At 39.8% G+C, this 15,607-nt stretch overlaps 1 protein-coding gene across 3 annotated transcripts in view; it reads right to left on the bottom strand.

Annotated features, from left to right (window-relative positions):
• Positions 1-417: 417 nt before the first annotated feature.
• Positions 418-15,607, bottom strand: part of RAD50 (RAD50 double strand break repair protein) — an 88,599-nt gene continuing 73,409 nt past the window's right edge. For all 3 annotated transcript variants that reach the window (XM_045488403.1, XM_045488414.1, XM_045488425.1), the window contains 4 exons: positions 4,972-5,057; positions 4,324-4,466; positions 1,940-2,073; positions 418-619 (listed from right to left, as the gene is read on the bottom strand). In XM_045488403.1, the coding sequence (XP_045344359.1) occupies positions 433-619; positions 1,940-2,073; positions 4,324-4,466; positions 4,972-5,057 (550 nt within the window). In that variant the 3' untranslated portion in view covers positions 418-432. The remainder of the gene's footprint in view (positions 620-1,939; positions 2,074-4,323; positions 4,467-4,971; positions 5,058-15,607) is intronic.

Here is a 15,607-nt window from a genome sequence, read left to right as displayed (position 1 = left end):
GGCTGCCTGGAGGGGACTGAAGTTCAGGAAATCAGTCCAAATGTCATGAGAAACAATTTTAATGATGGTAGAACCTCTCAGACATTCAAAATCCTAGACACAAAGCTCCTCTGAAAGGACAGATTTTTGCACTTAGTTGAAACCAGAAATAAACAGCTGCCCGAGGACTTGCTTCTAAGGCAAAATCTTGACTATCTAAAAATTTTAATGTTTTTATTTTTGAGAGCGAGAGAGCGTGAGTGAGGATGAGTGGGGGAGGGGCAGAGAGACAGAGAGGGAGACACAGAATCAGAAGCAGGCTCCAGGCTCTGAGCTGTCGGCACAGAGCCCGACGCGGGGCTCGAACTCACGAACTGTTGAGATCATGACCTGAGCTGAAGTCGGACACTTAGCAGACTAAGCCACCTAGGCGCCCCAAAATCTTGACTATTTTTAATGAACATAAGAACCTAAAGAACTAACACTACATGTCACAATCTCTGAGCACTGATCAATGTTCTTCTTAATCCTGTAGAATTTCTCCACATATTTAGAACGCCCTAAGAGCTCCACAAAATCCTCATCGTGAGTGATTACCAGAAGCTGGAAGTTACGCTGCTGCGAGCGACTCTTTATTATCCTGAAACAATATATTGAGAACCTTTTATTACTGAAGAGCATAAATAATCCTCTCCTTTATATGAAAAAGACACTGAGAACCTTGTCACACACAGGACAACCCTGGAGGAAACTGGAGAGGGGGAGCTGGACCCAGACCTTCAGCCCAGCCAGGTAGGAGTCCCATGTCCGATCCAGACAGTGAGGGTGATGGAGTGACTCTTCCTCTAGGTCTGACTCAGGGACTGATGAGAATAGATGATCTAGTTTCTTCCAGAACACACAGTTGTTCTTATTAAAACAGGCAGAAATGTTCTACTAAATTTTCCTTAATATCTGAGCTGCTCAACTTTAGGAGTCGTATTACTTATTCCTTTGTCTGGGGTTTTCCTGACCTGTTACTAATTATCTCTGGAAGAAAAAAAAAAAAACAAAAAAACCAACTACAGGCAAGGGAAATTACATATGCAAGCCCAGCTGCCTTCTTAGGAGCTGGGTCTACTTAGAATTCTGCCACCACCAGTCACTAGATGCATCATTAGTATGACACACAAGAGGCCTGAGTGGGTGTACTGGGAACATTTTTGCTCATTATATGCTGAGGTAACTAGCTATGAGACTGAAATCAGACTTTTTAACTAACCATTTGTTTATCGCTTACCCGTGGCTGAATGCACTGAGCTTTGAAAAGTATTAGCCCTTATGTGCTGGTCATGCAGGACGACTGAGAGGTGGCTGAGAAAGGTGCCCCATTCCTGCTAGTGTTTCTGCCAGAAAGAATCTATCTTGAGCCAGAGTACCCAAAATAGCTTCTCTAGTTTGGGAAAAGTGGGTTTCCTCTGCCAGCACAGGAGGGGCTGCCCATTCCTGGGGTCTGCACCCACCACACATGAATGTGGCAAAAGCTGTGTGCAATTTTACTTTCTAGATTCTACATAACCACTATTATACTTTTTGAATAGGAGCTGTCATTCCTCATAAAACTGGGGAGATGGGCCAAAATCCACTATTAGCACCTAGAAATGTTTTAAGCAGGGCATGCTAACTCCTCTACATGACCTGTGGGCACCTGTGGTGGGTTTACAGAGAAAGCAAACCAAGCCAGGAAACCCTTCAGCACACCTGGGGAGATTGCAGGATGTGTCTGGGGCTGCTGTTCACCACCTAGTTCTTTTTAAGCATCTGAAGAATTACTATCAAAGATAAAGCCTAACGTCTGACACCAACTAGCTTTCCCAAGGAAGACACATGCAGAGAAGGTTTTCACCACAGAACTCTACGTTACTTTATAAGTGTAATATATATTACTATCATAGCCTGTCCCCAAATTTGAGATACTTACTCAACGAGAGCATGTGCAAGAGATTCAATATTTTCTCTGTCAAGATTTGTTGTTGGCTCATCCAGGGCAAGGATGCCACAGTTCAAGCAGAATGTTTCAGCCAGGGCCAGACGAATGATGAGTGAGGCTAATACCTGGAAGAAAGCACCAGAGCTGAGCTGTACCACACAGACCTCTTTCTCATTCACGTTAGGAAAGCATGCACACCTGGCCTAATGTCTTTATAAGGGAAGGGAGCAATGTCATCGGGTCAGTGACTTTAGGTGAATTGTTGCTCTTTTACTTGGGAGAGCCTGGCCCTGTGACCAGACTCTTAAACCCTTCCAGAAAGTGAACCATCAGGTATGTTGAATCTCAGCCTGTCATCTGCATTACTGTTTATCTGTAACTAATCATTTTAGTTAACTATGTAAGATTAACAACCTCTCACCCACTCTTTTTCTGAGTTACTTTTAAATCTGTATGTTCTGGGGTCCCAGAGGGGCATCAGGTATTGTGTTCTAACCTACACTTAAATGTCTGTGTTTATAATTCTGAGGGAACCAAGACAGAAAGAATATTCCCGGGTCAGTATATCAGGAGTACAGAAGTACGGTTTTATTTAAGCTAAACTATAGGACATCCGAGGAACTGAAACTCTGAGGCACTTCCCCAGTTGGTAGAAACCTAATACTAAAACCCTCAGCCCCAGCTGAAGCCATCTGAGGGCACAAAGGACACAGAATTAAGAATAACAGAGTATCCACTACTTTTGCATGAGCTGTCCATATGCCCTCCCCTTGAATCTATGAATAAAGGAGCATCAGTGAGTGAGTTGTGATTTCAGAGCAGTTTATAGCTTCTCTTTGATGTCCAGGGAAGGCTAGAAGACTGCAGAAGCCAGGATCATAGCTTGGCCCTTTGGGGAAGACACTTCCTTCCTGTATTTGAATGCTAATACAGCCCCCACCTGCAACCCTACATATTAAGAGTCTAAATGATGTTCCTGGCCAACCTTTACCAAAGTTTTTGTCTTCTCCCCCAACCCAACACCAAGGAAGCAATTACTGCTAATTTTTATAATTTAGAGTATCTATAGGAAATCTACTTTGTTTAGAAAATAATTTTCAAAGCATTTTCAATACAAAGGGACATGTTACAAACTCTGTATTTTCTTATTCATAATAACCACTGAAAACCACCAAAGCAAGTAGGAATACTGGTTATAGATCACAAAGTTGTCATTTTTGCAGACTATGATTAAGATAATAATCTGCATATGCCTTAAATTGATATCAGCTGGGCTGACAAAAAATACATATACACAGGATTGTCTTCAAGCAAAAATAGAAAACTATTTATGAAAATACTTTATATAATGTGAGCACCCTTTTCTAGAATTTTAAGATTTTTTAAAGAAAATCAGGGGTCTGGAATTTTTATCCCATATAATCTGCTTCTAATCTAAAAAGAGTAAGCTCAAGCATCCATGACATCTTGGGTATAAACCTATGTGCAGTGAAAGGACCCAGCCTTGTTCCCCAAGGATGAAGGTCCAATTTTCTTGATTCCTTAAAGCTTTATTCCTCTGATTTGCTCTGTGCTCCCTATTCAACAACACAGGCTGTCCTCTCAGAGCCTCATCTAGAGCCAGATGGCCTGACCTAGCAGTTGAGTCTAGCTAGGCAGTGGGGGGAGAAGGGATGCAGGGGCAGCTCTGGGTGTCAAGGCCTCTGGTCTAACAGACGCTTCTCTTAACATTGTTCTAAAGTAATCTCTACATCCAACATGGGGCTCAAAGCCCAAGATCAAAAGTCAGATGCTTTTCTGACTGAGCCAGCCAGGTGCTCCTGGCAAGAACCCTTCTTTTAGAGGGTCTGCAGGTCCAAAGGCTAGGTGGGGGCAGGGACACAGTCCTGTGATGGGGCTGCTTTTCAATGAGACTTAGTTATTTTAATGCCTCATGTGGCTCAACCTGGGATGTGGTTTGGTGAACGCCCCTCCCCCACTTCTGACTGCTCTGAAATCAGGATGCATTCTTGCAGTTAAAACTGCATTCATTCTTTCTTGGTGGCACATAAAACAGAGGTATGTCTTAAAATTGATAACACAAGTAACTTTATTCTCATAAGGAGAGTTATGAAGCAATGAATGGTTCTCCATTAGGCTGATCACGTGAGGACTTCTCAGACCCTTCTCCTGAAAGATTATCTAATGTTGCAGGAAATGCTGGTTAAAATTGGAAGAGGGTAACGGGTAGCTGAGTCTGGCTAACTTTATGTGGCAACAAGGAGTGCTGTGAGGGTCTTCTCACCATATTCCCCAGCAGCTCTGGGTGCTTTCACTGCACAGACACTAGTTTCTGTCAGTTATCTGTGGGCTTTCTAAGGGCTTGAGATACCTGCCTTCTGTCCAGCACTGCATCGTCCTCGCATATCCAAGGCTGTGTCTCCCTTCAGCATCACCACTCGGTAGTTATAATTCCGCCTTTTATCAGAGGCTGATACATTTTCATCGGCATCAGACCGAATTTCTATGTATTCAATATCTGACACAAAAAGAAGATTTCAGTGCAACCTATACTCTGTAGCCTTTTGTCATCTGCAAATATCAAGTAAGCCTAAGAAGCAACGTGACATTACCATTAAAAGTGGCTGAGAGGGTTCATGAGGAAGAAGCAACCCAGATGTCTCAACCCTCAGTCTCTGCTCTGCCTTGCTTAGTTCCCCTATTAAAAGAATTTCCTCCTGCTGGTTTTCTTCTTATCACATTTCAGCTTATCCCTATCTACACTTCAACAGAATCTATTAGGTCATCAGTTAAATATAATATGTACCATAGCCAAATATGTAAGTCTCGTCAGGGTTTGGAATAGAAAACTTTGCATTTTCTTTCCTTGTTACAAGATATTGTCAAGATAAGAATTCTTAGAAAATCTCTTGAGATGTTCATAAAGGGGTCCAGGAGGTAATACTGGCATGATGAGAGATAATATGTGCAAAAAGCCAGGGACAGGGCTTTGGAAAAGATCCATGATAAACCATGTAAATTACCTTGTCCACGATAGGTACTTCGCCAAAGGTCACGAATAATTTTGTTGATTTCTTCCATTTTCATACTGTGAAATTTCATGATTGCTCTAGAAAAAGAAGCCACTGATACTTAAAAATAGTATAATGATAACACTAATTACATGTAATAGTATATATTAAAAGTATATGAAATACATAATGTATATACCATAAGTATCATAATAATCTCCTGAAATAACGAATTACTTCCAATGATAAAAGGAGAATACAGTAAGAGCGAGAAAAAATAAACAGAACAGAAACACTGCTGCTTAGTTACAAATGAATACAGTGAGGGATGTGCCCAGTGCTCCAGAATCCTTACCTTTTTCCATTTTCACTCTCTCTGACAGGACAAATACTCTCAAATATTGACATTCTGTGAAAATTTCAGAAATTTTGGTAGACTTTTTCTTGGGCTTACTGGAAGGATTATAGCCACTGTAGCCTACCAGTTACAGGAAGACCTGCTGATTAAATGGATGGCAGGGAGTTAAAGACAGCAGGCGAGTTGTACAGGGGTCCCCCAGTCTTTGGGGACATATGCGCAAGTCTGGAACTGCTGCCTTTTTTCTCTTCTGTTACTCTTCAGGTTTTGCAGAAAGTGAGCCTCTTAAGGCGCTTTAATGCCTCAGATCTGTGAGAGTTTTACCAACCAGAAAGTATGGTTCAGAGAGAGCGACTTAGAGGCTTAAACTGAGGTGAACCTCAAAACTTTTATTTTCCCTTCCTAGTTGAGGATCAAGAAATTCTAACTCCAAATATGTGCATTCATTTCCATTTGGCCTGTCAGGCTCCCCACCCCCACCCCACAACACTTAAAAAACTAGTACTTTCTATATACTAAAAAGAGACAAAGCAATGTTTGTAGAAAGAAAAGTAGACTGTTAATAACTAACTTTGTTCTTACTATAGTCACCTTTCACCAAAAAGCCCTCAGGTTCTTTGGAAAAGGTTTTATGAACTAATAAATGTTGCATCAGTGACAAAAAGGCAAACATCATGGCCATGACCATACAGAGGATGTGAGGCGGACTTACTTCCATTTGCAAGCCTCTTATCTGATATATACAAAAAAAGAAACTGAACGTAATGCTACTACCTCTGCAGAATCATTTCATGATCTTTGGTTCACCAGCAAGAGAGAGAGAAATGACTCAACATAAATACATTTTAAATATCAGATGAAGGATTTTGAAGTAATAAAGACTGGAAAAAACCATATTGTGCTTGTTGATGAGAATGCAGCACGTCTCCATTTTCTACTTTATACATCTGTCTCGGCCTGACATTTTACACTCCTTTCAAAAGGACTGAGCAAAACCTAAGTATTTGTCAAACAAACAATAAAACCCCTCAAGAATGTTCTTGGAACCAATCATGTAATCCATAGCTCTTTACACATTACAATCCTGATTTTTCATATAAATTTTTAAAAAGGTCATTTTTCCATTCAACCGAAAGATCTTTCATAACCTTAGTCAGCTTTCCCAAGGTGGACAGCCAGCTCCAGGTGGGGCAGGGGTGTCCAAGGTGCACACAGCCTCCGCCATGGACTCCTTGTACGACAGAGGTGGCGCATCCTGGCCTGTGTAGGGTCCGCTGAGAAACAGCACTGCAAGCAGCTCAAGTCCTGAAGGAAATCTAGACTCACCAAGGGGTGTGTCACACCAAGTTGATGCCTACTGCTGTTGACTAGGCCATCATTAGTTTAGCTTTGTATCATCTCTCTCCAGTGTGGAGTTTATAGCCGCACTGTGCAATAGCAGGGGATGATTAAGGTAAACGACATTCAACCCACTTGAGAGATAACAGTGATATTAGTGGTTACTACTAAAGAACATTTACCTCATGTGAAGCAAAATTATGGTAAACAGGGGCTCCCCGGGTGGCTCAGTTAAGGGTCCAACCTCAGCTCAGGTCATGCTCTCATGGCTCATGAGTTTGAGCCCCACGTTGGGCTCTGTGCTGACAACTCAGAGCCTGTAGCCTGGTTCAGATTCTGTGTCTCCCTCTCTCTCTGCCCTTCCCCCACCCCCTCAAAAATAAACATTAAAAAAGAAATAAAAAAAAATTATGGTAAACAATCATAGGTCATTTAATCCTTACAAAAATACTGGGAGTTAGCTTTGGTTATCTCTGTTTTACCATTAAGAAAACGGATACTGTAATAATAAATTTTCTGAAAGAAATTGATCCCACTTACAACAGCATCGAAACCAATAAAGTCATTAGGAATAAATCTAACCAAGGAGATGAAAGATCTCTACTCTGAAAACTCTAAGACACTGATAAAAGAAATAGAAGAAGACACAAATAAATGGAAAAATATTCCATGTTCACTGATTGGAAGAATGAGTATTGTTAAAATATCAATACTACCAAAAGCCATCTATAAATTGAGCATAATCCCTATCAAAATTTCAATGGCATATTTTACAAAAATAGAGAAAACACTCCTAAAATTTATATAGACCCACAGAAGACTCTTGAATAGCCAAAGAAATCCTGGAAAGATGAACAAAAAGCAAGAGGCATCACACTTTGATTTCAAGCTACAGGAGGAGGGAGAATTGGTAGGAAGATGGTCAAAAGATACAAATTTCCTTGGGGTGTCTGGGTGGCTCAGTTGGTTAAGCGTCCAACTCTTGATTTTGGCTCAGGTCATCATCTCACAGTTGTGAGATCAAGTCCCTTGTCAGGTCCTGCTGGGGGTGGAGCCCACTAGAGATTCTCTCTCTCCCTCTGCCCCTCCCCTGCTAGGCATGCTCTCTTAAAAAAAAAAAAAAAAAAAAAAAGTACAAATTTCCAGTTATAGGTAAGTACTAAGTATGAAAGGTACACCATGATGACCACAACTAACACTACCATATGATACAGAAGACAGATGTTAAGGAAGGAGATCCAAACAGTTGTCATCACAAGGAGAATTTTCTCCCCCTTTCTTTTTATTGTATCTGTATGAGACAATGGATGTTAGCTAAACCCACTGTGGTAAACATTTCACAGTATTATGTAAATCAAACCATCAGGGTATACATCTTAAACTTACACAGTGATGTATGCCAATTATTTCTTGGTAACACTAAAAAAACCCTGAGGTTTGATGAAATTAGTAACTTGGTCCCAATTAGAGAAAATTGGTTAGGATGTTAACAGCCCTTGAATATCATAATTAAAATTAAAAAGGCAGTCAAAATGCCATCTTTAAAGCCACCAGACTCAGATAGTTTTATGAGTAACTGTTAGCTCCCAAGTATATAAAGTATTACACACCAAGGAAAGATAGAAGAAAAAAAAGGAAAAAAGATACAGGCCTATTTTGCTTATGAATACAGATATAAACATTCTACATACAGTCAAATTTAGTAGTAAAGTATTAAAAAGACCAAGTAGTATCATGGTATCAGTGGTATCATGACCAAGTAGCATTTATCCCAAGTAAGACTTGTAAAACAGGAAAAATAATTTAAGATAAGTCATGGCAGGGCACGTGGGTGGCTCAGTCTGTTGAGCATCTGACTTCGGTTCAGGTCACGATCTCATGGCTCTTGAGTTCGAACCCTGCATCGGGCTCTCTGCTGTCAGCGCAGAGACTGCTTCAGATTCTCTGTCCCCCTCTCTTTGCCCCTCCCCCGCTTGCTCTCTATCAAAAATAAACATTTAAAATATATATAAAGGAGTACTTCCAAAGAACAACAAAAAGATGCCTCTTATGGCTACTCTCCAATAATGTCCTAGAGATCCCTAGCAATTCAGTAAGACAATAAAAAGAAATGCATAAATGAGGGGGGAAAACTTGTTACTGTTTCTGTGGGTGATATAACTGTGCACTTAGAAAATCTAAAAAATGAGGGGTGGCTGGGTGGCTCAGTTTGTTAAGCGTCTAACTCTTGATTTCAGCTCAGGTCATGCATGATCTCCTGGTTTGTGAATTTGAGCCCAGAGTTGGGCTCTACACTGACAGTACTGAGCCTGCTTGGGATTTTCTTTTCCTTTCTCTCTGCCCCTCCTGTGCTTGCACCCTCTTTCTCTCAAAATAAATAAACTTAAAAAAAAAAAAAAAGGGAAAATCTAAAAAATCAACTGAAAAACTACTAAGATTAAAAAGGTGGTCAGAAATAAACATAAAAAAATATTAGTATTATTATGTAGTAAGCAAAATCCAATAGGAAGCATAATAGAAAAGAAGATCCTATTCACAATGGTAATAAAAACTATGAAATACCTACCAAGAAATCTAACAAAATGATACAGGATCTAGAGGGAAAAGCTATAAAACAGAACAAACCCTACAATAAAACAAGAACTGATTAAGTAGGAGAAACTTACTATGCAGTGCGTAATAGATTTAATATTTCAAACATGTCCATTCTCAAGTAATCCACTGAACCAAATACAATCCAAATAGAACTCCCAACATGATTAAAAAAAATTAATGAAATATATAAAATGACTCTAAAGTTTGGATCTCAGACATAACGTAAAAGAATAAAATCAAAGTACTGGGACAGGAATCAAGATGAAACAAACCCAAATACATGGAGAACTTTAGTTTATAACTGTTATTTCAAGTCAGTGGGAAAAGTTTCAATAGTAGGGGAAGGAGGGAAAAATTATATCACTATCTTTATTAAACCTCAAAATCCAAATGAATTAAAGGATTAAAAGTTAAATAAAACTATCAGAAGAAAACAGTTTTATAATTTAGAATTGGGAAGGCTTTAAAAAATTGTTTTTAATGTTTATTTATTTTGAGAGAGAGAGAGAGAGACACACACATGCAGGGAGGGACAGAGAGAGAGAGAGAGAGAGAGAGAGAGAGAGAGAGAATCCAAGCAGGCTCCACACTGTCAGCACAGAGCCTGATGTGGGGCTCAAACTCACGAACATGAGACCATGACCTGAGCTGAAATCAAGAGTCAGCTGCTCAACCAACTGAACCACCTAGGCACCCGAGATTGGGAATTCTTTCCAAGGGAGAAGCTATAAATAAGAAGACTAAAGGTTTGCCTACCTAAAAATTAAATGTCACAAATAATACCATAAAGTTAACGGTAAAATGACAAACTGGGAGTAACTACTTGCAATGTACGTGAAAAGGATTACCATCCAAAATCTATAAAAACGTGGTACAAATCACTATGAAAAACACAACCTAATAGTAATCTGGTAAAGAGATTTATGAACAGGCAATTCTAAGAAAAGAAATACAAATAGCCTACATATGAAATGACATTTAACCTCACTAGTAAATAAGGAAATGTAAACTCAAGTGAGAATGTTTTTGTACAGTGGATTGGCAGAAAGTAAAAAAGCTGATAATATGAAATGCAGTCATGGAGAAATGGGCACTTTCACACACTACCAGTAGAAACATAAATTTTGTGTTTTTCAAAGGTGATTTGGCACTAACAAGTTGAAAATGCATATATACTCTCTGTCCCATTAACTCTGTTTCTATGAAGCTATCTTTCTGGTACCTCTGCCCAAGTGTGCAAAGACATACACTATAGCATTATCTGTAGTATCAAACATTTAAAAGCTTCCTTAGGGGCGCCTGGGTGGCGCAGTCGGTTAAGCGTCCGACTTCAGCCAGGTCACGATCTCGCGGTCTGTGAGTTCGAGCCCCGCGTCGGGCTCTGTGCTGACAGCTCAGAGCCTGGAGCCTGTTTCCGATTCTGTGTCTCCCTCTCTCTCTGCCCCTCCCCCGTTCATGCTCTGTCTCTCTCTGTCCCAAAAATAAATAAAAACGTTGAAAAAAAAATTTTATAAAAGCTTCCTTATATGTCCAGATCAAGTAGGTAACATCCATTTTATAGAGTATTATGCAGCCATTAAAAATAACAAGGTACTTACATATCTGAATATAAAAGATTTTCATCACGTTAAGTGATGTAAAAGAAAAATACCTACAGTGTGATACTATTCACATACACAAAGGTCTATTTCTGTGTATATAACATGCAAAAAGCCCTGTGAGGGAAATGAAAATATGTCACCAGAGTAATAATACTTAAGTACTCAATAAATGTCAGTCACTGTCATGGAAATGTGACATGGAAATGTCAAGTCCAATGTGAGGCTTGTTCTGTGATTTACATAGTAATGGAGAACAGGAAAGCATAAGTATCTATAATATAAGGCTAAATGGTACAAGCGATACAAATATGGAATATAAAGGAACAAAAAATTACACTGTTTGGGAAGTACTTCAACAAGGTAACATTCTTAGAGGAGAAGCAGCACAGGAAAATGTGAGATATCTTAAGGGAATAAACTCGTTCAGTTTGGTTAGAATATAGTGGGTAGTAAGACATGAAATGGGAAAGACCAGATGTGGAAAGTCTTTCCTAAAATTAGAAGCAAACAGGGACCACTACCTTTAGAAAAATAAACCTGGTAGAAGTACAACAGGAGTAGGAAGGAATAAAGAGGTGGAAGCTACCACAGTAATACAGGTAAGAGTTAGGGAGGGTCTGACTGAGTAGGTAGGCATGGACTGTGGAAGAAAAGCAGTTCTGAGACAGGGCAGGACCCTGTGGAAGATGACAGACACAAACCCAAAGATTAACCTCACATGCCGTGTAGCCCCTGGACTTTATAGATAATGAACATTTAAGAATGATCTTGAAAATCCATGACCTATAGGAAACTATTATTCTGCTTAGGCAAAGATAGGTATTTCACGGGCCGGAAACTGTTGTAGGTAAATGGTCATCTGAGTAGTTACATCAGTCCCACCATGTGCCTGGAATGTGGACATCACTCAGTTACATTTATACTCACTCTTGTGAATTAGTATGTCTTGTGAAACATACTTTATTTTTTAAAAATGTATGAGAGAGAGCGCCTGCATGCAAATGGGAGAAGGGCAAAGAAAGAGAGAAAGAGCGAATCCCCAGCTGACTCCACGTAAAAGCACAGAACTTGCGCCAGAGCTCGGATCTCACAAACTGTGAGATCTTGACCTGAGCCTAAATTAAGAGATGCTTAAATGAGCCACCCAGATGCTCCAAGAAAGACTTGTTTATAAATTATTTAATCTTATATTTAAATACTCCTAAACATTTAAGAGATTTCCTTAAAATTTTCAGTAATAATCAGTTGCATTTTATGAGGACAAATTATGGCTTTAGTGGTATTTATATTCTGATGATCTATAAAAGTCTTAAAATGTGATGCTCACAAATGACAAAGGTTTAACCTATTTCTATTTGAAAGGGGGCACTATGAGGCCAGGAAGACAAAAAGACATGTGTCAGTGAAACTACGCAGCATGATACTGTAGTGGCAGATCTATGTTCAAACTCATAGAATGTACAACACTAAGAATGAATCCTAATGTAAACTACACATTTTGACTGATTATGATGTGTCAGTGTAATACCACTCTGGTGAGGGATGGTGACAGTGGGGGAGGCTATAGTTGTGGCGTGAGAATAGCGGGAGAATGGTGGTTTGTATATGACAAATCTCAGTACTTTCTGCTCAGTTTTGCTGTGGACCTAAAACTGCTCTAAAATAGTCTATTTGAAAAAAGACAGAGAGAGAGAGAGAGAGACAGAGAGAGAGAGAGAGAGAGAGAGAGAGAGAGAAAGATATCTGTGCCAACATAGCATGTGGGCTGTTTCCATCCATGTCCCTCTTCCTTCTTCACAAAGGCGCATCTTTTAAATGCCAGGCGGTCTGTATGGTCCTCTGGCACCTTTTTGCACCATGGCTTCTGCCCCACTAATCAGGTAATCCTCCTTTCGGTTGTAAGTTGTTCAACTCTCCCACACTTGCCTCTTGCTCTTGGACCTTTAATAAAAAGCTTCTGTAAGCATCTGAGTTACTGTCCTCCTAAGTCTATGTGGGTTACAGTTTGAAGTCACAAGTGAAGTTATTAGGCCTCCCCAGAACACTAAGGGAGTCCACTTACTGCTGCTCTGACGCCACTTTTTAAATCATTTCAGGACTCAGCTATTAGCAGAGAACACCTGAAAAGCAGACATTCGAGAACAGGTATCTGAGGGGTTGGAAAAATATCACCAACAGACCAAAACTTCACCTGTCAGGAAAAGACCTTTCTAGTTCTTACTTCTTTCATTGTTTAAACCATAACCAGACTGAAAGATACCAAAAAAGAAAAACTACCATTCTGCAAAATGTGAAGTGATGCTCAAAACCTGAAGTGTGCATAAAATGGCAGAGGGAACTGGATATCCCCCCCGGTCTCAGCTATTTCACTGAATAAAACATTAACTAAGAGGGCCAAATACATACATGCCTTACTAATAGAAAAAAATCAGTTCAGGAGTATGGTAAAAACTACTAACTTCATGAAAATTAACCAACTTAGATTAGAAAAAAGCAGTAAAAAGATTATACCTTCAAAACCCATTTTCCAACATTATCCTCATCCTTGTATTTAAAATTGTACCAGATTTTGAGATATATAAATTGCTAAAATAACTGGCTAGGGCCACTGCTATTGATGGTTACACTGGATACTCTTCCCTACTGCCCTAGTACTTATCACTGTCTTCCTACATTTAGGTCAGCGGAAGTGCTCTTATAGAAAGGAATGATATCATGGGTGTCACGTTCTACTGAGTATCACGTTCTGAACTAACAGTGATTTTCACTACTTAGCAAAACTCAAAATCTGTCATTTACCAAACTGAAGTTGTAAAGTTTAAAAGAAAAATGACTTCTTTTTTCTAAATGAAACCCTTAAAGATTATTAAATTAATATCCTAAAACCCTTAAAACTACTGAACTAATTGCCTTTAGCCAGACTCCTAAATATCAGCTTTTAAAATTCAGGCAGTGGTTCAACCACACTGAAAGATAAACATTTAGTTAAAAAAAAAAAAAAAAAAAAAAACTGCAGTGAGTGAGAAATACTACCAGCTATCTTTTGGTTTTGTAATCTACCTGCTTGATGCTAGAGAGGCTACTGGTGTGAAATTGCACTGTGCTCACAGTGAGGACGAGAATGGTGGCCATGAGGCAAGCACTGGATCAAGCCCTCTTGTAAGCTCTCCTTGAGTACAGGGAGCCAGGCTCTAAACAGACTCACATAGTTGGCTGCCTTGGCTGCAAAACTATAAAAGCTACACGTTTTCATTGAGTTTTAGAAGTGTGACTTAATATGCAACATTCTACATTTGGGGAAAAATGACAGTGGAAAGTTTGGGGCATAGGATAGATTACTGCACTTTTAAGTGATACATTCCAAAAATCATTTAATTTTAATTGATATCTTCTTTTAAAGGGGTAAGGGATAATATATTCTAAATGATGTAGTTTTCCCCCTTCTCATCTAGTAGAAGTGTCTCTGACCACTGGCAATGCTTATAATCAGTGATGTTTTTAGATGATTACTAATAACAGATGGTAATCGGCTTTTCTTGAAAATGCACTGCTAATTTCCTGTGTTACCTTAAATAGACAGTTGAATGCAACAATACACGGATTGCATGCTTCATTCTAAGAGGTGAAACAATGAGGGAAATTTTGGACCTTTCTAGGTGAGAAGGCAAATTTAAGGCTCACAGTATAAACTTTAAGAAGGCCACTGTTTGCAAGCACAAGCCCACAGAGACTCAATTTGGGGGAAATCTGTACCAGTTTCTTCTCATTTAGAAGAATCCATCTGATTACCAGATAACAGAACTCAGTAAACAGCCTGGCTTTGTTCCTTAGGCAAGCCTAAATTGCTGGAAAGCACCTCTGCACCTCCCCGCCCCCACAAGCTCCTCCTGACTGGCCCCATCAAGCCCCCTCACACTGTTCTGTGTGATGGCTGTGGCACTGAGGCACTTTATTCTACTAAAGTGCCCTTTGTTCATTATTCAGGCCAAGGTCAAATACAGACTGTGGAGCACCTACCATGGTCTCCACTACTAGACCATTAGTAGTTTGCAGGAGGCATAGGGTATGTTATTCCCGTCTTCCCCAGAGCTCAACAAGAAAATACTAACAGGATTTTTGAATAAACATGTGCCTTAATTTAGGGAATTCCTCTTCTTCCTGCTGCCAATGCCTCTTAGGGTATGCAGGGATTGCTTGATGGGTCCTAGGTCTAGTTTTCTATTCAGTTAACATATATGAAACCCTAAGTCTGGAAGTCAGTGTAATTAGACAGAGTTACCTTGCGGTAGAATACATGCAAGTAAAATTTAAAAGACCAGCCTACCTAATTTGGCCCCTCAGTCCCCTCTACCTATCACCCCACTTTCCGGCTCCCCTTCAAAGAACGTTTTGTAAGAATTATCTATACTCACTGTCTCTTACTTCTTAACCCCACTCTCTCCTCATCCAACTCCAAAGCTTCAGTTCAAACCATGCCACTAAGATTGCTCCTCAAAATCATTAACACCGCCATTTGTCAAAATGAGGGGTCACCTGTGAGTGCTCATCTCATCTGATCTCTCAATAACACTAGATTTTTGAAATACTTTCTTTACTTTGTTTTTAAGATACCATGCCTTTTATTTTTTATTTTATTTTAGAAAGAGCGAACACGAGTAGGGGAAAGGGGCAGAAAGAGAGGGAGAGAGAGAATTTTAAGCAGGCTTCATGCCCAGCGCAGAGCCCGAAGCAGGGCTCAATCTCAGGACCTTGGGAT

This window comes from Leopardus geoffroyi, chromosome A1 (assembly GCF_018350155.1).
Source record: "Leopardus geoffroyi isolate Oge1 chromosome A1, O.geoffroyi_Oge1_pat1.0, whole genome shotgun sequence".
Classification (NCBI taxonomy): Eukaryota; Metazoa; Chordata; class Mammalia; order Carnivora; family Felidae; genus Leopardus; species Leopardus geoffroyi.
Note: the sequence above shows the minus strand (reverse complement) of the source record. Positions and strands in the feature narration are given on the sequence as shown.